This window comes from Bacillus rossius, chromosome 1 (genome assembly GCF_032445375.1).
Source record: "Bacillus rossius redtenbacheri isolate Brsri chromosome 1, Brsri_v3, whole genome shotgun sequence".
Classification (NCBI taxonomy): domain Eukaryota; kingdom Metazoa; phylum Arthropoda; class Insecta; order Phasmatodea; family Bacillidae; genus Bacillus; species Bacillus rossius.
This window is the reverse complement of record NC_086330.1, coordinates 66,026,030-66,051,284: the sequence shown is the minus strand read 5'-3', so window position 1 is coordinate 66,051,284 and position 25,255 is coordinate 66,026,030. Positions and strand designations below refer to the sequence as shown.

The window sequence follows — 25,255 nt, the reverse complement described above, 5'->3', positions numbered from 1 at the left end:
CCATACATAACAAGCTTAAATCATACAGAAATTATTTGATCCTTGCTAAAAAAAAATTATTTGTTGTATTTTTATTTTATAGAGTGTAAAATACAATTATATATGAGTAATCATGTATTTGTTTGCATGTGGTATTATGTCAGATGACAACTTTTCTTCATTTCATTAGTCAGAAAATTTCCTAAATGTTTTTAAACTGAACCTTTCAAAAACATTTGAGTTTGTGCTTTTAAGTATAGTTTGTACTATAAAATATTTAGTGCTTAAATTTTTTGTAAAATAATGGTGATTACCGTGATTGATTTCATACATTATTAATCTATACGTAATTGGCATAGTGAGTAATGTCTTTAGTTAGGGAACAGATATTAGTCATGGAACTTCTTTTCTGTGTTAAGTCCTGAAACTGCCAGGACTCCCACGGGAATGACTTAAGAAGATAATGGTTCGGGGAAGCACTGCGTACACTCGGTGAGGCTCCACATACAAGAGAAAAAATATTTCACTGCACACGTGACTACAGGCAAAACCGCCGATGATGTAGATGCGAACGTCATGCATTAAGTTTGAAATGCAGCTACAGCATATGCGTCTAAATTAGACTAAGTGTGGCACGGAAACAGAGGTCTAATAATACCTTGGGTTCACGAGTTCTGCTCTGCACATGAGTTTGTGTGCTATTCCAGGAGACAGCTGCGCAAATAAACAGTCAGTTTAGAATAGTTCCGAAAATCAGCGGTTAAAACCACTTACATAATCGATAATAGTTAGTATAATTATACTAATTAATCATCACGGCCGAATAAACTTTGTAAACTCAGTAACAATTATGAAAGTAATAAATTAGTTAAAATTGAATACTTTTAAGTAAATTTCTTTCAGCTAGGAGGGTCAGTCTAGATAAGAGAGTAACGAGAAACGAAAAAAGCGATGCTCAGTAGTTGGACGGGTGAGAAGGTGAGGCGAAATCAAACATAAATAAAGTATAAATTCAGACGGTAATTATTCCCTATGCCGGTACGTCATAAATATATATATATTTTTTACTTTTGTGATCTTTGAGTGTCATCCTTCACCGTGTACTTTACTGAATGCAAACTACGCATCACAGTTAAACTATCAAATTACTTGCCGAAAACACAAGTGGTAGCAGTGCTCAATGTCATATTTCCGTTACAGCACACTTGTATACTTGCGCATTTTTATGCTTCCAAACTTGCGCACCTAAGTCACTCTCAGATAATTGCTAACTGGCATACATGCTAACTTTTATGCTTGTACAATCGCACACTTCCACACTCGGATATTTTGACAAAAAAATTTTTACACTAGTATACCTGTACGCTTGCACACGCGTGCACGTGTATACAATATTTGTGTACCCTAAACATTTCCTATTATTATTTCAATGAAGTTTTACTTCTAAGGCGCGTGGTGGCCCCGTACGTATTTGTTTCATTATTGCTCGGTAAAGAATGAACATTTTCAAGCTTTTCTAAAGTGAAACGTTACACACTAATGGTTTTATCATCTGGCGTTAATATGAGTAATACATCCTTAATTATTTGAACCCACAATTTCCTGTTCAGCAGTTTATATGACATGTAAGTATGTTTTCCCCTGTAAATACTTTATAAATATGAAATGTGTCTGATTTCAAGCCAATAAAATTTGGTTGTGCACTTAAAATTACGTTTGTAAAACCAATAACAAAATAGTAAGGTTGACAGTTTTTGCTCCTTTTTTTACCCTACAATTTGTGAAATGTAAATGTAACTCTTAAATTGATTTATGTTTATTAAATGATTTTGTATTGGAGAAACCACACATTCAAAAAAACGTATCTTTTTGCTAGAAACAATATTTAAATGATGTTAATTTCTATTCATACCACTAAAAAATATAACCTGGAAATTTTCAAAACAACTTATTACTTTTAAAAGAATAAAGTGCAAATGTACTTGTGGGTAACTAGCAAAAAATTAGTTTTTTAGTAAATGTTTAAAACAAATAATAATACATGATATGCAAAACAAACGTAAATAATTTATTTTAACTCGTGAATGACATATTTCCGCTATTAAAGTTAATAAATAATCGAATTATGAAAAGTAATGTTTTACATTATCTTGCCCTATTTTTATGATTCATAATTTTTAATGTTTTAAGTCAAGAGACACTTCAAAGTAATAAAAATAGTAGAAACACTCTATAAGAGTCATTTAAATCTCACATATTTATTAGGAAACTAATTTGATAAAGTTGCTATCCATACAGTAAAGTCAAATTTATAGTTTACTAGCTGCAGTACCCGGCTTTGCCCGGGCTGAACACCGGGTGATATATTGTCCGCGAGTTACAGCAAAATGGATAGCGATATGTCCAGTGTGTTGGACATTAAGAAATGACACATAATTACTCTTTGTGTATCTGTGACCTATGATTTTCTGTTTACCCATGGCGATCGCTACAGCGCCATCTAGCGGCGAGTTAAAAAAAAATGATTAGCATAAAAACCTTCTCCATGATAAAAACACTTCGATGTGCCCACTTTCATGGCGATCGGTCAAACGGCGTAAGAGTTTATCGACGTCATACATACCAAAATCCAATTATAGGTGGATGTTCAGGACCTCGAATGATTTGGAACACTCCATCTCGAAATAAATGATATTTGAAATTCCTGAAATCCTCGAAATTTTGGGGGTTTGTCCCCAGAGGGGGAGGGGTGATTTTGAGGACCCTGAATGGCTGGGAAACAATAAAAATCGAAAGAATGATATTTGAAATTTTTTAAATTTTGGGGTTTTGACCCCTTAGGGGCGATGTTGAGGACCCCGAATGGCTCGTAAACACTCCAAATCAAAAAAGAATAGGTTTTTGGAAATTTTGGGAATTTTTTTAATTATTGGGTCTTTGACTACTTGTGGGGGGAGGGTAGTTTCAGGACCCCGAATGGCTCGGAAACACTCCAAATAGTAAAAAAGGTATTCTTAAATTTAAGAAATTTTTCGAAATTTTTGGATTTTGCATTCACCCAATCCCCTTACCCCAAATTTGTTGGAGAACACGTCTTTGGGTAAACGTTCCGCCATCCCCCGGACACTTTAGTTAGTAATGACTTAATTTTAATATAATTGCCGCCAATTTTTCGAAATTTTGTGGCTTTCACTTTTGAGAAAAGGGAGGGGGGTGGAGGTTCAGGACCTCGAATGGTTAGGAACACTCCATCTCGAAAGAAATGATATTTGAAAATCCTGAAATTTTCGAGATTTTGGGGCTTTGTCCCCAGAGGGGGAGGGGTTATTTTGAGGACCCTGAATGGCAGGGAAACTAAAAATCGAAAGAGAATGATTTTTGAAATTTTCTTAATTTTGGGGATTTGAACCCTTGAGAAGGGGGGGGGGGGATGATGTTGAAGACCCCGAATAGCTCGTGAACACTCCAAACCGAAAGAGAATAGGTTTTCGAAAGTTTGGGAAATTTTTTTATTATTGGGTCTTTGACTCCTTGTGGGGGGAGGGTAGTTTAAGGACCCCGAATGGCTCGGAAACACTCCAAATAGTAAAAAAGTATACTTAAATTTAAGAAATTTTTGAAATTTTTCGTAATTTTGGAGTTTTGCACTTCCCCCCCCCCCCCCATAAAATTGGGTGCGAAGTCGACTTTGGGTAAAAGTTCTACCATGCCCTGGACACTTTAGTTCGTAATGACTTAATTTTAATACAATTTTTTCCTATTTTTCGAAATTTTATGACTTTCACTTTTGAGAAATGGAGGGGGGGTGGTGGTTCAGGACCTCGAATGGTTCGGAACACTCCATCTCGAAAGAAATGATATTTGAAATTCCTGAAATTGTCGAAATTTTGGGGCTTTGTCCCCAGAGGGGGAGGGGTGATTTTGAGGACCCTGAATGGCTGGGAAACAATAAAAATCGAAAGAATGATATTTGAAATTTTTTAAATTTTGGGGTTTTGACCCCTTAGGGGGGGGGGGGGGTGGTAATGTTGAGGACCCCGAATGGCTCGGAAACACTCCAAATAGTAAAAAAGTATACTTAAATTTAAGAAATTTTTGTAATTTTTCGTAATTTTGGAGTTTTGCACTCCCCCCCCTCCTCCCACAAAATTGGGTGCGAAGTCGACTTTGGGTAAAAGTTCCACGATGCCCCGGAAACTTTAGTTCGTAATGACTTAAATTTAATACTATTTTCTCCAATTTTTCGAAATTTTGTGGCTTTCACTTTTTGTAAAAATTTTGGAAGGGGGGGGGGGGGGTGGTTCATGACCTCGAATGTTTTGGAATACTCCATCTCGAAAGAATAGATATTTGAAATTCCTACAATTATCGAAATTTTGGGGCTTTTTTCCAGAGGGGGGCGGGGGTTTCTAGGACCCTGAATGGCTCGAAAACACTTAAAATCGAAAGAGAAAGGTTTTTCTAAAAATTTTAAACTTTCGGAATTTTTGGGCTTTAACCACCTTTGGGGGGGGGGGGGGGGGTGATGTTGAGGACCCCGAATGGCTCGGAAACACTCCAAATCGAAAGAGATATAAAGGAAAACTTATTACCTACCTATGAATAATTTTCTAAATAAATTAATAAATAACTTTATGTTTTAGAATTTACGTACAGACATAATATTAAACTTCAAACTATACACACCAAAAAAAAACTAAGGATGTTTGTGAAACTATTTTTTATTTGTCATAATGTTTAAAACATTGGTAGGATTTGTTGATATGTAAAACTGTGGTGGCCATATTCCGCTTATCCAAAAAAGTATAGAAATTAATAGAGATATCACTCCCTGTACACACCACAAATCTTTGAATTAAGTAAAAAAAAACATAGTCCAAAATGAAACAAAAAGTATTAATAACATCTAATTTGTCAAAAAAATTTATTCAACTGGAATGACAATGTTAACATCCACCTGAAATTTAATAGAAGTAGGTAGGTTAGAATATATATATATATATATATATATATATATATATATATATAAGAAAATAAATTAAATTAAAACATACATAAATAAAATTATCTTACACTCAACCAAACCTAATGTTTAATATGAAATAAAGGAAGATGGCAATTACACGTAACTATTCTAATTAATAAAAAAAAATCGACCTACCTGAAATAGTAAAATTAAAATTTTTCAACTATATATTACATAATTGATAAATATTTCTGGTCTTCGGTCTCAGTACCCCTATGACTCTTGACGCTCAGCAGATAAATTATAATCACTAAACCAAACTCCTTGCAAATAAGTTATAAGTAGGTACTGTAAAAGAAATAATTTAAATTGTAATATACAAAAACGGTATTGAAAATTGAAACAAATATGGCGACACTAAAACCTGTCAAGATATTAATTTTTTTCTTACTCTCTACTTAGTTCCTTACAATTGCAAAACGTAACGTAATGGCTTGAAAGCTATTGCTCGGCAGACATAGAGGAATGACACTAACAGTTTATATATCTATGACACACGTTACATAAAATTAAGAAATATTTTTTTAACCCGTTTAAAATTTATTTTTTTTAGACAAAAGATAGCCTATGTCCATCCCCAAGAAATAACCTATCTCCTTGCCAAATTTCATTACGATCCGTTCAGCCATTCAGCCGGGAAAAGGTAACAAACAGACAGACAGACAGACAGACAGACAGACAGACAGAGTTAAAAATTTTTTTTTTTTTTTTTCCTAACCTAACTAAAAACTAAGTGTGTTTGGGAGGGGTCCGGGTTAGGGAAGGACCTAAGTGCGTCTCAGGCCGAAGCCTATCACGCCTTAGTCATGCTGGAAATAGCCATGCAGGGAGAGGGTCACATGCATCGTGTGCTAGGAGGGGATTGGCCAGCCATGGCAGCGATTGTTGCCATGACTAACTCCCCTCATAGGTTTGCCGGCTTGTAAGCTGGTTTAAATTCCGCAATTTGCCTATGTCTACTTCATTTTAAAAGTAAATTAACAACATTCAATCGCGTGACGAAAACGATCACCGAAGTTGCTTTGGCATTTAAAAACATTTGTGCTTAATTTTCTACGTTTCGTACAATTTTGTTTGTAGGTTGACTGCATCGTAAATATTAGTTATTGGTTGGTATTATTCACTTTGAGCTGTTTTCTTGGGTTTATGTGAAGGGACATCACAACACTCAGTCTTGAAAATGAGAATGGTAGTTTCAACAATTGAACAATCCTATACGCAACTTATTATCTGTCCTAGTACATTAATTTGACTTAACCAACAAGGCGTCCGAGACTCAAGACTAAATTGCCGAAATGACAAGTTATATATTGCCTTTTATGTCACTGAGATTTTCAAACATAAAAACAAAGAATAGACCTTAATAGGATTGTTTCAAATAAAAACGACTAAAAACTTATTTAAATGCCAGAAAATCTGGGCTTATATTATTGGTATTTATAGAGAAAGAATTTAAATTGCAGTAGAAATATTTGGTTTTCACTAACGAAAAATCAATTACAAGAAAATGTATTGATATCTCAATTGTTATAAGGAAACATTACTTCTTCATTGATAGTGTGCTAGAGTAACCAAAATTGCAGAATGAAGAATGCATTCACAACAAAAATAATTAATTCTAAATTAAACCTACTTTTTGATTATATTACACACATTAGCTCTCACTATGTAACAATTTTAGTATTCATGTCTAAAACATTTTTTTCTTCTGTCCATGATGGCATTTTGTATTCTGCAACGTTTCCGAATCAACCTGTACCTGCTACTTTGTTTTATTCATGCGCTCAATGCAAGCGGTTTGTCTTGAGCAAACATTGGCTTTCCTTTAATTCTCTAACGACGCGATCGTCGCGTTGAGTGGTTTACTCCCAAGTTTCTGACTATCGACATCTTCTCTATCAGGGAAGTCAAAGGGATGACAGCGGTGGTAAGATAGTACTTAACGGGCACTTCGTGTCACTTAAACTCTCGCCATAACGAGTGTAACTTTCAATCGAATATAATTAAGGGGCCACTTCTTGCCAGAATGAGAACAAGGTAACTGCTGCTTGCGAGATCCTGTAGGATATCTTGTAAGGCAGTTATTATTTCTCGTGATTTTATGTGTATATGTTTTCTTCTGACACACTTTATAAATATAATTATTTGTGCTTGTGTGTGTGAAATGAATAAGTGAAAAATCTAAGTTTCTCAATTGAGCTGAGTGCTCACTTTGAATGTACCTACCTTAGGACTATATACTTTTAGACTGGTGCACTCATGAGACGATAATGTATTTTTTTTAAATAAATGCTCACATATGTTCAAACATATCTGGCACAACATCCTAATGCGCAGATATCAATCTTTATTTAACTGGTGCATCCTTAAAACAAATTTAATAATTAGTTTATTCTTTCATTACTGATCTACCTAATCTTTTTTTTATTCTTTGAGCTTGTCATACCGGCATATTTTAGCTTCCAAATCCTACCAATTGTATTGGTTAAATAATTTGGCTGGTTTATGATGATGCCGAAAACGTCACTTATGAAAATTTTTGTGACAAGTTTTGTAACTTGAGTTTCTATAAAATATTTTGTATGCGTTTGGTTTGAAACTACAATGTATTTGCGATGAAATTGGCCATCCGGAATCACGCCCAGTGAAAACGTATCTTAACATATAATTTAAATGGCGAAGAACACACTGGAGCTTTGAGGCTGGAAATATAAAAATCAAACTCTAATATGAATGTAAAACTTGTATGTCAAATTATGTATGTGTTAAAAGTTCTAAATATATTTATATATTTTTTAAATATTCCAAAAAAGTTCATTAAAATATGCAAATATTATTAGTTTGGTTTAATTTATTTAAGTTTTTAAAGTTATAAAATACACTAAAATGTTATACAATCTTAAATCTAGGTCTGTGATGCATTATAATTATTTTAAATAGCATACAAATTAATGTTTTTATATATACTGACCAAATTAATCTTTTGGAGAAAGTCAAAATACATATTCCTTCCAACACAACTCATTGAAATTGGTTGAAAACTAAATTTCTTTAGTTTGTCATGATCATTGTTTATTTTTTATTTTAATCTTTTATTAATGCCAAATTTTTTGACGTGTAACGTCTTAGCTCTCGGTATTTGGTGACAGAAGTAATGAATCGGAAATTTGTAAGAACGGTGCTGCATTCTATGGCGGATGGCACAAACCAAAGTTAACAAAGTGAAAGGAAAACTAAAATAGTATTAACTTTTTAATGAATCAAAACAGATGGGCAGTGTTTTATTAAAATTTGTTGTCAAAATTTCGGTCAGAAGTCGGGGGGTAATAATTTTTTCCAGGTCTTTTACGGTTTTATCGGAGCCGTTTCTAATAGTTCAATATTCCCTTCTGCTAATCGAATGATTTGATAGTCGAAGTAATTAACGTGCTGCTATCAGCATGTGATGATGGAAGTCATGTTCACGATTCTGGCAGCGAATTCTACTAACAGTTGCGGAAACTACGTCGCTTGAAATTATATTTTACGTAACGCGGTGCATTGCCACGTGGCTTTTATAATACGTTATCAACACATAGTTTGTGATACGAATTTATTCCTGGAAGTTATTTCTATAAAGTAAGACATTAATAATAATTACGTTATTAAATTGGTATAACAATGTCGTTTTTAATTTTTTAGGTACATTTCTTTTGTTGCAGTGTTAATTTATCTTTTTTTTTTAATTTCTACGTAGGAAAATAACAAATAAACTACAAAAAATATACTGAGATTTTCATCAAAATATTGTACTGAATGTGCTCAATCAGTCCAATCCAAACCCGACTCTAGTATGTTAATAATAATTGCGGCACGTTACCGAGGCTAGGTGTTACACACCAGTGGTGGGTACTGAAAGACTCGCCCACTCATTTTGAACTCCCAACAGCTGGTTTGTTCACACGTCCACCCGGTCACTGGAGCATGTGTCGTTTTGCCTAAAGGCGTTTTGCCTAATTTTAGACAAAACGCCGTTTAGGCAAAACGCCGTTTAGGCAAAACGCCGTTTAGGCAAAACGCCGTTTAGGCAAAACGCCGTTTAGGCAAAACGCCGTTTAGGCAAAACGCCGTTAGGCAAATCGCCGTTAGGCAAAACGCCGTTAGGCAAATTGCCGTTAGGCAAACCGCTGATAGGCAAACCGCTGATAGGCAAAACGCCGTTAGGTTAGGTAAGGTTAGCTTAGGTTAGTTAGGTTAGCTTAGGTTGGGTTAGGTTAGGTTAGGTTAGCTTAGCTTAGGTTAGCTTAGGTTAGGTTAGGTTAGGTTATCTTAGGTTAGGTTAGGTTAGGCTAGGTTAGGTTAGGTTAGGTTAGGCTAGGTTAGGTTAGGTTAGGTTAGGCGAAACGCTGTTAGGCAAATCGCCATTAGCAAAATGCCGTTAGGCAATTCGCCGTTAGGCAAAACGAGGTTTTGTCATCATAGTAACATTTTAGGCAAAAAGCCGTCAGGCAAATCGCCGTTAAGCAAAACGCCGTTAGGCAAATCGCCGTCAGGCAGAACTCCGTTAGGGAAAACGCTGTTAGGCAAATCGCCGTTAGACAAAACGCCGTTAGGCAAAACGCCTTTAGGCGAAATGACTAGGCAAATCGCCGTCGTCGTCTCACCGAAGCTGAAGACCAGCTGCAGCGCGTCCTTGGACACGTCGTGCGCGCGCTCGCGGAACCGCACCAGCAGGTCGAACTCCTGGCCGCGCCGCAGCACCACACTCGGCTTCTCGGCGCGCACCACCTCGAAGCGGTCGGCGTGGTGGCGCCTCGAGTTCTCCAGCGGGTACAGCCGCGCGCCGTCCACCTGCAGCGGGCGCCACATGGTGCCCTCTCCTCCCGCCTGGCGATGCTGCCTTCCCCACGGCTCGACCGCGCGTTCGCTCGCCACGTACACGCCGCTACGCAACACACCCAAAACAATCATTACTACAGACACACCTCTCACGGGCTGCAGCAGCAGGTATTCCGAACTGACCAAACAGAGAGTAGCGTATAAGAGTACGAACCGTGTTTTAATGTATGATCTTTAAATGATCATTCCAAAGGGAAAATTATTGATTAAATACAACTATTTCTTGGACGAACACCATTGTAGGTTTTTTTTTTGTAGTGGGAAAAATTATTGAATGCAAAATAAGAAATAGATAAGAAAACATAAAGCCACATAAAACGAGCCTAAATCAGGTGATGTCAAACATATAACCCAACGATCGTCGTCGTGTTGTCCATATTATATTTTTAGGCCCATCGCATCGTTGGGTTTATCTGTTTGAGATCATCTGAATTCGGCTGGTTTTCTGAATGTTTTTTTTTACTTGTATTTATTATTTCACATTTATGAATTTTTCTAAAGAAAATGTCAAATGAATTGTGCTAATTTTTATATTTTAATATATGTTTATGAAAATGTTATTTGGAAAAGTAGATATTTTTACCTAAATTACCTAATTACATAAAATATTTAACTCTTTATAATATATGGTATTTAGTTCAATACAACATTTAAATAATTGTTTATTTAATAAAATGAACAAAATCTTAACAATCCTAAAATAAAATAACTCATTATCTAGTTAGAATTCAAATTTATCCAGGAATATTGTATCACAAATAACTGATATGCAATATATCAAACCTAATTGTAAGAGTTCAGTAAATCCCTAAATAATGTCTTCTTAATAATTTCAAGAGAATTATTTAATACTAAATGATTAGGGAAGCTTATTACCGATGCACAAAAAAAGTTCCGCCTCGTAGACAAATTATGTATTAGCAATCCTAGCCACCGAGGACACGGTAATAATAAAAGGCATCGTTCAATTTTGGTTTCTGTCCATGAGGCAAACAATGTATTTCGATTTGCTTAATAAGGCTGTCGAAAACAATAGATTTACTATACAATATCTTGCGATTGTTGGCAAATGGTAGGTATTTTTATAATTTTTTTGAATTAAAGTAATTGTATTTATTATGGTTAAACAATTTTTTTTGAAACAGCATAGTCAGTAGAGGCGTATGTACTCAACATCTCAGTTCAAGAGACCGGTAGGACTTTTATTATTTAAATCAGTCGGAGTTATTTTCTTGCAAGGATCTCGGAAAAGCAAGTGAAATTTAAATCTCGATGGCAAGATCAGGGTCCTTACTCAGGTAGTCCGGAAAGTTATTCCGTACAAGCCTAGGCACATTTCACAGAGATGGAAGTCACTCCAGAAAAATTTCAAATTTTGCCATTGCCCATGAAAAATCTCCAAATTCCAAGGAATAATATATTTTTTAAGTTTTAGAGATTTTTTAATTAATATAACCAATCATAACTAACAATTAAATTAACTTACGATAGCTTGGCAAAACCTACCCTTCCAAAAATATATTTATTACATTATCGAACCTAACCTAACATAACTAACCTTTTTCTTCGGTAGACTTCGGAATTGTTCGTGTTGTGGTTGTGGGAACCAGAGGGATGGTTCAGGAAGAAGAGTTGGACAGAATAGAAAGTCTACCATGCGGGGTTTGGGCGCTTGGACTTTATGTCCGCATTGGGTTTGGAGAGCGCTGGTTTTTTCGGGGGTGACTTTGAGTCGTTTCCCGTATCCCAAGTGAAAGCGCAGGTATCTATATAGCGGTTGGTCCGAAGGAGAAGGAGGGATGGGGAGCTTGCCCCGGGCTCAGGGTTAGAGTGGAGCCCCAGATTGGTCCTAAAAATAAATATAAGATTTTGGTAACACAACCATATAATTATGTTTAGTTGTTGTACTTTTTTATTTTCCATTATTGTGATTTAAAAATTTTAGCACAATTAAAACTATGTTGATACATATATATATATATATATATATATATATATATAGTTTCCATTGAAACCTGAAGACAGTATTATTCCTAGAATTGCATTTGTTTGTGAAATAACATATACGTTCAAATAATGGCAACTACAAAGAGTTTCATAAAATTTAACTTTAAATTTCACAAATGATATAAACATTTGCAAAAAAAAAAACAATGTTTTTTTTATGTTGGGCAATGGTGGATTTCTGTCCCAGTGAAGGAAATCCATGATCTTTCACTGATTGACGTTTTTTTTTCTTTTTACTTCTCGTGGTTAACTCTGCGGAATGAATATAAACATCATTTGTAACATCCTAGATAGCTACCTTAGATTCAAATCTGATTATCCGCTAATACATTGATGTTTTCTAAGCCAAACACTGCAATCGAAAAAGGTATAAATTCACTCTATTGACAAAAATTTACTCCCCAGCCCTTTAAAAAAGAGATAAAGGAAATATAATTTCAGTGTACAGGCGTCAGTGGTCTCGATTACTCAAAACATACTGTAATGAATAAAATCACGAAAACATTTATCATAATGTACTATGTCTGTAAATTTATCAAAACCGATACGAAGTATTTTTAAAATGCATGGATTGCAAAAAAAAAGTACACTGTCAAAAATGCTTATTGTCTAGTTGTTAATTGTTAATATAACTGAGACAAAAGCTTACATACCTATTTTAGTAGATTCCTAAAAAAAAATGTATTTACTGATAAAGACATGTTACTTACCAAACGAATAAAATTTGCATGAAATAACTCTTAAAGTCACAAATATTGACGAATCATCTAGAATAAAAAGTTATGATTGATTTACGCGTTCCACGTTCCTAATTTTTTCAGTCTCAAAAATCTATACTAATATTATAAAGCTGAAGAGTTTGTTTGTTTGTTTGTTTGAACGCGCTAATCTCAGGAACCACTGGTCCGATTTGAAAAATTATTTCAGTGTTGGATAGTACATTTATCTAGGAAGTATATAGTTTTCATTATATTATCGATAACATTAGTGATTCTTAATAAAAGTCCAATTTAGAATCAAATGCGTTGGAGGGGGTTAGATACAACATGCAGTACACGTACGAAGTGTGTGTTGACAATGCCACAGGTGCTAGAAGTTTATTTCGTATTACCTATTAACATTGTTGCCACGCACTAGATGCCTTATCATTCTTAATTTTCCCATACAAGTAAAAAAACACCCGTGTGATATTAACAACGAAGCAATCAGTACCCTCATAAGAGTTCAATTAGTATTTAAATACTTTTTATCACTTTAAATCGCAAACCTAAACTATTGTTTTTTTTCCTCTGTCTGTGTTTGATTTGTATTTTATTGCCCTTTTTTCAAGTATATATATTTTACAGACTTGTACCTTCACAGTAATGTTCCTTATGTTACGTTGGATGACATTTTCCCATGGGTGGTTAAAACCAGGCAACAGTGGGTACTTTGTCTGCATGAGAACAGGATTTTGCATTGTTCATGCCTTCTGCGTCTCCATGGCAACGGGCATCGCGCGGCAGTGGCGTACCCACAAGGAGGGGCATGTATAATGAGCGGCGCAAGAGTGATCTGCCTGTAAACTGCCGTAGCGAAGTACGGGTAATTCAGTTGTACGTTGCGTGCACGAGTCGGGAAACCATCGGTGCTATTCATTTTCTCTCCGGTACATTATTAAGCATTTTAATAAATTTTAACTGAATTTTTTTATTTACCATTACTGTAAATGGGAGATGCGGCTTAATTTTTTTCCATTAGTATAGCCATGCGAAGCCGGGTTGGGCAGCTAGTATTGATATAAAAGCAAGTTTTCAATGGACAAGTTAAACGTTCACGCGTACTACAGATTAGTTTTCTTAGTAAAACGCTATAAAACGAATTGACTTGAAATGTTTAGAAATATGTTGGAAATTAACAGTTTTTCCAAACACACAATATTGTGAGGCAGAAAGCAAAAAGGGACCTCTTGCCGGCGATATAAATTTTTCAGTACAGTCAAAATTAGTGGTTTGGGTCAAAATTATCGATTTTCGGATTTTTCCGATTTATTATAGTTGTTTGTTCTTTACATGTTTAATCGATTATAAAATTTCTTTTTATGCCTTAATTATTTCTTGGATGTAAAAAATAAAGATTCTGTGCTTTTTGAATTTTTTAAGTGTATTTTTCTCAACACGCTCATTTTCATTTTATAAAATTCAAATGACCGTAACTTAAACAAAAAAAAAATCATAGAGACATGATTTTTGCACCGTATTTTTCAGAATTTATAGCGTAAGTCAAAAATATGAATAACTAAAACCGGTAAATGCGAACCACATATCAAATTGTTGTTGTGATAGCGAATTGTTAAAGTATGAGTGACGTAAACGCTGGTTTTATAGTTGGGGCGAATTTTTTTTAACTATAAACGAGAACACGTGCGAGACCACCGATGCTCGTGTTACCACAAAGTGACGGGAGGATAGGTTAAGGTTTTTTTAACACGTGTTAAACCGTCGCTGAGCTGCTGGCACGCCTGGGGGACTTGCACTGACCAGAATCAGCCGCCCGACGGAGGACAGTCTAATTTGCAGCGGCCGTCGCCTGCTATTGTCTGGGGGACGGTTCCTAATTGGAGCGGCTGATCCAGCCGGCCGGAGTCACCGGTCAGAGTAGCGGCGGCTTGTGTCGGGGCCGGTCGGAGATTAGGCCAACGGCAGCCCGGGAGTCTGGGGTTCGACCCCCACAGCCTCGCTAATTGGGCTCGTCTGCACAATGCTGCTCGCCACGTGAGGCAAACAAAGCAGGTGGGCGCTGGCTTGCAATTGTGCTTTATTAGTAACGTCTTTAACGAGCACACAACATTATTTAAAAAAAGTAAAAAATAATAATTTATTTCGGTGTTGGCCGTACAATTCTGAGTCAAATCTAAATCCACGTGTAAAAAAAAATCATTGAAGTATATTTATACAATATAAATCTTATCACTAAATATTTACATACACAGAGACAAAAAAATGTTTTGATCAGACCGTGACCCTGTCGGTACAAACTTTAAAGAATAAATTATTAAATTTTGGTCGTGTCAGAATAAAATCAACACTATCGCGAAAAATTACTTTTTTACTTGTTTGTGAATAACTTTTCGCATAACGTAGTGACCATCATGTAATAGAATGATAAAAATAATTATTTACGGTTTCTAGTTAGTTAATTTATGTAAACCAAAGATAGTGGGAATTACAAAAACATTACTATATATTAAAATTAATAAATTACTACATGAAGTATTTTTTTATAATATCCAATATTTATCGATACAAATAAATATTTTATAAAGCAATAAATATTTTTGAATTCGAATTAAGAATCTTTGCTTGTACTGTTGCTAATTATTACTTAACTATAAGTCTTGACTCGTTTTCCGTTACCATTGGTTACACACATTATAATTCAACCAAGCTATTGAACAAGAAAGTTAAAAAAACCCAATTTTTATTGTTAATATGATTTTAATTCCGTGCTTGACTACAGAAGGGCGTTTTTTACAACTAAACGACACTATACATATTAATGCCTCAATCTTTATTTAAACCACGAATCACTATCGATGAAGGAACCAGTTCACGAACGGTCCTAATGAATTCAGGTATTTATATACAAAATTGTTTTAATTCCTACAATGACATTTGACTACAATGTTACGAGGTTACAAGACTACGAGACTACCGGACTATTTAAAAAAAATAGGCACATTTAACAAAAAGGACATACATGTGGACGAACACTCAAGTCAGTGAGGATACGTTTTCGCCGCAGGGAGACGATCTGCCCCAGGGATTCATTCTTGTCCTCAGGGATCAGAGAGACGTAAGCCCTTGTTAGGTCCGTCCTACAATGACACGGAAGCAGAGACGGATCACGTCAATGGAGACGGATCTCACGGAACAGAGTTTCTACAACAGCACCTAGTCGGAGACAGTACCGGCAATGCTTAGCTCTTCCGTTTACATTGCTCTGTGCGACCAATAAGTAGAAGCCGCGTACTTGGCTGCGTTGATATCCATTTTTTTTAATGTTATAAATAAGTAAAAAATGGTATCAAGTACAAGAATACCCAGTGTTCTTTTATTTCTTTGACATTTAATTTTTATTATAAATTTTAATTTTGCTGAGGCTATTATCTCGAAGCGTGCAATTTTATAAAAAATTAAATCAATACTTCGTGTCCTTGAAACGCAATCTAAATAGTTGCAATATGTTATGATTCCGTGCATTGTGGAAGCAGCTGTCGCGATTGTAAAAAATTCCTGGAGATCCGTCTCCGTTTACGTGATCCGTTTCCGTCCCATTCCATCGTGGAACCAGGAGGGCGTAACTGTATAAGCGGAATACGGCCACTGAATCTGTGCGGTTGAGAAATGTCAACAAAAAACACGCTTGGTCCAGAATTAATTGAATGGTGTATTAACGGAATGGCGTATTGATTATATTACAGTAAAAAATATGGCCAATGTTAAATTGTACTTGTAGCAATGCAACAAGATTGGCTGAAAGCAAAAACTTGTCTGTGATTTGCTATTTTTTTTTCAATAGAAACTGAGGTTTTAATCTTAATGGCTCAAAATTTGCGGCTATGCAGTCTTCAATATTTGAAACAAAAGAAAAAGAAGTTTAAGAAGTGTTTTTGTTGTTCCGTATTTAAAAAAAAAAAATACAATCTTAAACGTAATATGGTTTATATTCACAGTAGCAAACGAACACGAAAAAAAAAAATAGTACCAACATTTTCTTTCGAAAAGTTAAAGAATTTCGGGTTGTTAGGTTGTCCTTAAATACCGCACAGTTTTCGAGTTTCCAAAGAAAATAAGAGCATTTGATGTTACGACTCTTCGTCTGCCTTGCTTTGTGCGCAGAACGGGCCGTAACTCGCCACCGCGCGCGGACCACCGGGCGAGGGTACTCACGCTGTCCTCGCGACGTCCCTGGAGCAGGATCCTTCGACGGCCGGCGCGCCGACGAGACGACCCCCTCGAGCGCAGGGGCCAGGCCCTGTGTGGCTCCCGAAATAGCGGCGGGCTCTGGGAACCGTCCGTCTCGCGCTTCCCCCCTCTCCCGGAGGAATCCGGGGTGGCCGCGCTCCGGGAAACCCGGCGACGCTTCGTCCAGTTTGTTTGCATTCCCCGCAGCAGATTGGCGCCTCGAAGTGTCCGCTCCGCTTCTGGAACAGGGCGCTGGCTTCCGTGCGACGCGAAACACTCCGATAACTGCAGCAGCTGGGAACTGTCTTCCTCGCTTGTCAGGACAACCCGTGTACTAGGGGGTTTTACATTGCACGCGTGTGCACAGAGGTAGCTTTCACGTTGAAATTTAAAGAATATTATTCTCTACTCTGAAGGCGCCGTGTCAATTTTCGTCACTTGTAAAATAAATTTATTTGTAATACTTTAAGACATTGTTATTGAACTTCTTTGTTGAACAAATAACATATTTTGAAAATAAGTAATCGGTAAATATTTTAATTTTTTAAAAAATAACTAGGGGTAGGGATTTAGATTTTTCTATGTAATAAAAGCAGTTATAACAAAAATGCTTTATACCAATACACAGAGAGAGAAATGAAGTTATGGTTCCAACTGTATTTCATAAAACACGGACATGGTTTTCTTTACCGCTGAGGTATGTAAAAAGTTTGTACAACTAGTTCGGATTTAATGACTTTCTTTTTCTATGACAGGGAATGTAATTTAAACTTACATACTTTTTTTATACATTTGGTTATATTTACGTGAGTTTAAAAATAACTGTAGCTAGTTATTTAATTTTTAATCAATCATAATAAGTTTTTGCTTGCAGTCATGACATAAGTTTATGTTTCAGCATGTAACACTTATAAAGAGTCTACTAATTTTTAAATTTCAAATTTCAAATTTCAAAAAGGACTCCCATAATAACAGTTGACTGTAAACCACCTTGCCACACATATTGTGGGTGCTCATCAATCAATGGCATGTCAAAGGATGGTTGGAATCAACCACCAGACCATCACCGGCGACCATCAGAACCACTGAGGACTTCCTCCTCCTCTAGCAAGTCACATGTGGCTTAACGTGACCCACACCTTTCTTCGGAATGATTTTAAATAAATAAATATTGAGCGAAGGAAAAGGTTGCGTGCCTAGGAATATTGTAAGCTCCAACAATTTTTTTTAAAATAAGAATGTGTATGGATAAATTGTAGACCATTATTGTTAACAGATAGTGACGTTTCCAATTACTATGAAGTCATTTTGTCTGGTTTACGCAGTGTAAAATCTGTGAAAGTAGTCATATTTAATTCGAGTTTGATTAGAAATGAGGATTTTTTGTTACAGAGACGATTCAATTTTCAATTTTTCCGAAAATACGCGTTAGTTGAGCTTCGCGTCTGGGAACACTAACATTATATATTTATATTAATTACTTGCCTTGATAATCACATAATCACATACGTATGTTGGGCTGTCGGAAATGAAACTCCGACAATGGACGACAAGGTTTGTACGAATCGTAATATGTAGTGAAGTGGAACGTGATAAATGCGTCTGGGAAAGCTGTATCTTTGTAAGGAGTTGAGGATTTTAATACATATTAAAAACTCCGATTTTAAATAATATGTTGCTGCAACGAGTCAAGACACAAAAACGTGTAAATAACTTAGCTATTATGTCGTTTGACTCGACAGTATTATACTAATTATATCTGAAACAAAAATGTTCGTACTTATTTTTTTTTGTGTTAATATTTAATGAAATTTATATATTTTCCTCATATTGCTATTTGTTACATTTCCGTGCATTGTGGAAGCAGCAGAGTCGATAGTGAAATGTTTTTGGGGATGCATTTTTAAATTAAATTAATATTTCGTAACCTTCAAATGCAATCTCATTGATTGACATTTCTCTTTTTGCATTTAATTGTGTATTAACGGAGTGGATTATTGATTATATTTTGAAATAATTAATGCCAATGTTAAATTATTTTGGTAGCAATGAAACAGTCATGGCTCCAAAGCAATATCTTGTGTGTGTGATTTTCTCGTGTTTTTTTTTTTGCAATATAACTAGGTCATGATTTTTAGCGCTATATGAGAATTTATTAATAAGTATGGGGAAGTTTAGGCAAGTATAAGTAGTTTGATTCTGTTTAAGTTCAATTCTGTAAAATTAAGTGAAAATATTGAAAATAATGCGAAATAATTGAAGATTATTATTACTTAAATTACGAAAATAGTACGAAAGTGATCTCAAGTGTTCTAAAGTATTCAAAACAGAACAAAAAAGGACAAAATTATACGAAGGTACGCGAAAATATGTTTAAGTCTGAGAGTATGCGGAAATATCTAAAGGCATGCCAAAGTAAGAAAAGGTGTGTGAACGTGTTAGAAATGTGAAACGTTGTGCAGAAGATCACAAAAGTGCAGAAAGTGTGCAACATTATGGATACGCATGGAGGAATATGGAAGACGGACAGTGTGAAAAGTTTTAAAATGAAAAATCACGGAGACGTATGGGAAAGAATAGAAACATACGACAAAGTATGTGAAAGTCTACCAAAGTATTAAAATATATTAAAAAGAATTTTAAAGATAAAAAACTTTCAAGAGTGTGCAAATTTATATGAAAGAGTGTGAAAGTGTGCGCAAAATGCTGTGCTATAACTAGGGACCGGAAAAATTCGCGAGTTCAATTACCTCTAGGATAGACTCCACGATTACCTACATTTTCGAGCAAATGCCACATGCTCATTTGCTAACTACTTCTGAGACCTGTCAACGAGAATGCTTCCGATTCGATACTTCTTTGGTTGAAGTGTTTTTTCACTGGCTCAAAGTCCTTAACATAAACTGTGAGCCAATCACAGAAGTAATATGAAGGTGCAGCTGTTTGGATGCCAGCATAACGCGAAATGAATCCGCGAATTTTTCCGGTCTCTATCCATATCTAGAGACCTGAAAAATTCGCGGATTCATTTTGCGAAATTCTACACTTCAAATAAATATACCTGAGTGCTGCTTTTGCCGTTGGTTCACTGTTTATCTGGAGTAATGAGGGCCAATTAGAAACCCTCACTCGTAGAAATGTCGAATCACAGGCCGCCCAGTCGAGACGGCTCACAAGTCAACAGCCAATGAGCAGTTGACATTTGCCCGAGTGTGTAGAGGAAAGTGGAGTCTATCCTGGAGGTCGTTGAACCCGCGAATTTTTCCGGTCTCTAGCTATAACGTGTATCACAGATGGTTTCATTAACTTTTATTTTTAATATGTGTTGCATTAATAACATTTTCGCTGCAAAGCAATAGTGTGTCAATAAATTTAATTCGTATATATGACGCCTTAACTATATGCATCATCGTGGTTAGTACATATACATGAAATATCAACGGATTTATTATTTATCATATTTTTATGAACTATTATCTTTTCCGCGTGAATCTATTATTTAAACTGTAACTTTTCAACACATAATTGCCATTGTTGAAATTTGGTTGTGTGATTGTTGCATATAAAAACGTTTATCTGCACGGCCTTTGCAGCCAATCTGAGGCCAGCATTTTAATTTACGTAAATTTTGAATAACCAATAAAAATTCCTTCTTCCATAACGATGATACGAGATTATATAAAGCTTATGTGAAGATCGGTGACGATCCAATACTGCTAGCTCGATTTAACAGCATCACAATCTAAACAGATGCTCTTTGAACTTATTTGAGTGCGTAAATATAATGTATTGGTAATAATTATCAAAGTATTAACCGTTTGAATGATTTTATGTGAGTACAATTTTACCAACGCTATCCTCCACTACACACGAACACTAAAGCACCTTGTGGACCATTAATAGACGTTATACCTCTCACTTGCAGTAACATTTAAAGTATTAAAGCAAAGTAATGACTTAACGTAACGTCAAGACAATTGGATTTATAAACACCCACAGTTACAAGTGAACTGCTTTAAGTATAAATTATCACCCTCAATTTAAGAAACTCTCTGAACCAGTTGTATTTTTTAAAATGGTCTTACTGCTTGCCACTGTATTAAAGTTAGCCACAACGAACACACATATTATTTAAACTGTGAAATATATAAGAATACGTTGTTTTATTTTGAATAATATCTGAGCCAAACCACATGTAAAGATTTTTGTTTCCTTTATGTGCTCGACCTATCGCCTGCACAGTATCAAGATAGTTTGCACTCAGAGCCACATAAGGCTTTTGCTTCAGTATATTAGAAATTATTGACTTATCTGGTGTCAAATAAAAATCTTACATCAAAATAATAATTGAAGAGAGGTAGAAGGGGGGGGGGGCTATCAAAGAGTTTAGTTCCTTGTATTTTAAAATATTGCTGATAGTATATAAAATTGTTTATTATATTATATTGTTATTAGAATATTTAATTTTCCAGGCTACATTGTATTTATGCATGTGCCACTCTTGTTCTTATAACACACACTTCTTTCCTTGTATGCCTCATATTAATTGTACTTTTGCTGTTCACTGCAAAGTGCACGATAATCATATTATAAATATAATAAAGTAGCAGCACAGTGTAAAGTGTAAATACGTTAGCATGAAGTAGGGTGTTTATGCTGTAGTGTGTAGTTTGCGGTATTGTGTAATGTGCGGTAATATGTATTATGCTGTATTGTGTGATAGTGTGTAGTATGCAGTAATTAGGTTATGTGCCACAGTGTGCTGCAGTGTGTGGTAAATGATTCAAACGAAAAAAGTAAACAATAAATAAAACAATATATTATATATATACACACATTTTTGCAACAACAATGCGATGAAATCTGCAGAGAGCTTTCAATTATCTTACTCTATAGTTTATTCGTTACAAAACAAAAATATCATGACATCGTAGGTAATGCTTGGCAATTATAGAGAAATGCATTTGCTGCTGTTAAGTTTATAACGTTTTTTATATCTATCACCCACCTCCTACTATTTTAAATTATATAATTGTGTTTACCTCCTTTTATCTCCCTTATATTAGATTAAAATTATATGTAGTCTTGAATATTTTCAGTATTTAAGATGTGATTATGTACTATATAACCACACACTCAAACAAATAAGATTTTTACATTAGTAGCATGTCGTTTCAATCCATGTAAATTATCTGCTTCAAATATATCCAAATATTATTTGTTGATTAATAAATAATTTTAGAAGACACTTGTATAAGGTTAATGAGGTTTGAAATGGTCGAGTTATTACTTCATACAAATTTATGTCATAAAAATTTATGTCATTAGTCATCTAATCAACTCAACTGTCTAATATTCCTAATTATTTTCAACATTTGAAATTGAGACTACCTGATAGCTAATAAGAATAAAAACTCTCATATTAACAAATGTTTCAAGAACTATTGTCTCGGAATGTAAAGAAAACGCCTTTTTTTAAGAGCATTTCAATTACTAAGATCTCACAACTCACCACTTTCCCAATCAAAGCAGTTGTGTTACAAGCGGGGAAGAGGGTGAGTTCATATATTCTTCTTCTAAAATAAATATATATATATGGCAGGAAACCTAACAGAAACATAAAATAGGAGCCAAATCCGTTTACACTTAAAACTTTATTTAAATTTTTTTAAATATATTATTTTAAGTAAATTTTGTTTATTACTACACCAAATTTAAACTGGTATTGTTAGTAAAAGTAAATATATATTATTTTAATCCTTTGCACCTACCAAAATCTTAAAAAAATATTATTTAAAATACAGTTCTATTTTTACTTTGAAAAGATTAGGATTAATATGTCTGAATTTGTAATTACTGCTATCCTGGGATACCCGTTAAAATGTATAAATATCCAATGAAAAGGAATAAAAAAACATTTTTTTTTCTCTATTGAGTGCTAATAGGTGAATCTACTCAGAGCATCATCTCCTAAGCTGGTTTCATAAATTTTTCATAACTTATTAACTTTTATTATTTTGCTAAGCTTTCCGATGAAAATAAAATATTTTCCCCCGTAATTCCGGACAGTAGTATAGAAAAGGGGCTCCGGGCACTGGCGCTGGCGCGAGGTGTATGCAGGGGTCAATGACCGACCGACCTCTGACTTCACGGCGGCCATCTTGGATGACCTTGAACTTGAACTTTGACCTAGACCCTCTAAATTAGCCATAATTTGCCCAAAATTCCTCAAAATTTGCCAAAAATCGCCATAACTAACATTTTTTGGGAAGAAAACCGCTAAAAAAACCCAAAAAATTCCTCAATTTCAAAATTAGTATTTCGAAAACATCAAAATACTTTTTTCCTTAGAAAGAACACAAATTCCTATAAGAGGCTTCAGCATCTATGTCTAAAGCCTCCGATAAGCCTCTGAGGTCATCTAGGATTATGACAAGCATCTATGATTTTGACGTAATCGTTGCAATTTCCGTTACGACTACAATATTGAAAATCCGTAATTTTTATGTTAGAATATCGGGGAAAATTTTTAAATTTATAAAAAAAACTAATCAATCGAATTTATATAAAAAATTTTATTAAAATTATTTGAAAAAAAAATTAAAAAATGTACAGTTACGTCATGGAGCTCGGAGTCCTCGGTTCGAACCCAGTGAGGGCAAAAAAATTAAAATGATGACGACCATCTTCCCTCCACGGAAGCCGCTCGCAGAATGATCTCCCAAAACTTATTTCAAGGTATATACAGGTTGTATCAAAATTCATTTTACAACGCTTGAGGGTAGAAATCTCTTATTATATGCAACCATTTTTGCCAGTAAACATGTTGCTGGAAACGCGTAGTTAAGCCCCTGTAGTCCCAGAAAGAGTCAGAGTTGGCAAACCGTTGGGCTTTGTGCGAGACAGATGATGCTGTGGTGAATTACGTGTTTACGACGCAGGGCAGCGCTCGAGAGGACTGTACGATGTCGAATGCTGACCCCCGCCCTTTTTTACTTCCGTTGGTGGCGCCCTCACCTCTTTTCTTCCGTTCGTGCCGTGCCATAGCACTGCGCAGCGTGATATCGCAGTGTCGCAGTGTGTTTTTATATCACTGGTGGTCTGTCGTTGACTGTTCTGTCGTACAAGCAAACTCGTTGTGTCATTTCATTCGCTGTGGTTCTGAAAAGGGTGACGTTTTAGTGGAGCTCAATGGAGTACACGTTTATTGAGTACACGGACATGCTGCTTGTTTACAGGGAAGCTAGACAAATGGACGAGCCGCCCGTCGTCTGTACGAAGAACGATATCCGGGTCGTAGGATTCCAGCTCACACCATGTTTGCAAGACTTACTCAGCGAATGCGTGATACTGGTACATGTGCCGTCACAAGACCAAATGCTGGTGCTCCACGCAGGGTTCGTACTCCCAGTTTTGAAAAAGATGTACTTCAGAGATTTGAGGAGAGTCCGGATACAAGCACAAGGGCAGAAGGTTCCGATATGGACGCTGACAAAATGGCTGTTTTGCGAGTTCTTCATGAGCAACTCTTGTACCCGTACCAGCTTCAAAAAGTGCAACACATGGGTCCGGCGGACTATCCTCTTCGCATGACCTTTTCTCGTTGGTACATTCGAAGAGTATTGAGGAACCCCGAGTTAGCGGTTTTATTCAGCGATAAAGCCAAGTTCACTCAAGACGCTATTCTCAATTCGCACAACAGTCATGTTTGGAATGATGTCAATCCGCATGAAACGTGTGTTACAGCTCGCCAGGAACGTTTTTCAGTTAATGTGTAGGCCGCTATTGTTGACGGCCTACTCATTGGGCCTTTTTTTCTTCCGCCACGACTTACCAGCGCCGGATACCTCCACTTTCTTCAGAACGAACTACCAGGTCTTCTTGAAGAGGTTACCAAGATGACGGGGCACCACCTCATTTTTCCCTGTAAGTGCGAGAGTATTTAAACCAAACATTTCCAAACCGATGGATTAGACGAGCGGGCCCTGTCGCATGGCCGCCAAGGTCACCAGACCTAACCCCGTTAGATTTATTTCTGTGGGGTTACGTAAAAGGGCTTATCCACGCTACGCCAGTATAAACGGTAGAAGAAAGCGTTCGAAATCATAAGATCGACTCCACACATGCTCCAGCGTATCCGTGAAAACATGATTCGCCGTTGCCACCTCTGTGTCGTTCAAGGTGGGCGTGTTTTTGAGCCGTTGCTTTAGGCTGTCACGTTGTTAAAACATATGCAACAATTTCAATGTTGTGAAACAAAGCCGAAGCTGTGATTGATTTCAGAGTGAAATTAAAATCTGTGCCACGATTAAAAAGGTCATTTCTCTACTCGAACGCCCGCACATCGACAACATAAAACTCTACAACGGATTGCCTACACTGATTCTTTCTGGGGCTACAGGGGCTTAACTACGCGTTT

At 35.8% G+C, this 25,255-nt stretch overlaps 1 protein-coding gene across 1 annotated transcript in view; it reads right to left on the bottom strand.

The window, feature by feature from the left end:
* The window catches only part of LOC134528869 (hemocyte protein-glutamine gamma-glutamyltransferase-like), a 116,330-nt gene that overhangs the window by 16,411 nt on the left and 74,664 nt on the right, over window positions 1–25,255 (bottom strand). Inside the window, exons 2-3 of the mRNA XM_063362554.1 lie at window positions 16,822–17,075; window positions 9,649–9,929 (exon numbers count right to left, since the gene is read on the bottom strand). Of these exons, the coding sequence (XP_063218624.1) occupies window positions 9,649–9,929; window positions 16,822–17,075 (535 nt within the window). The remainder of the gene's footprint in view (window positions 1–9,648; window positions 9,930–16,821; window positions 17,076–25,255) is intronic.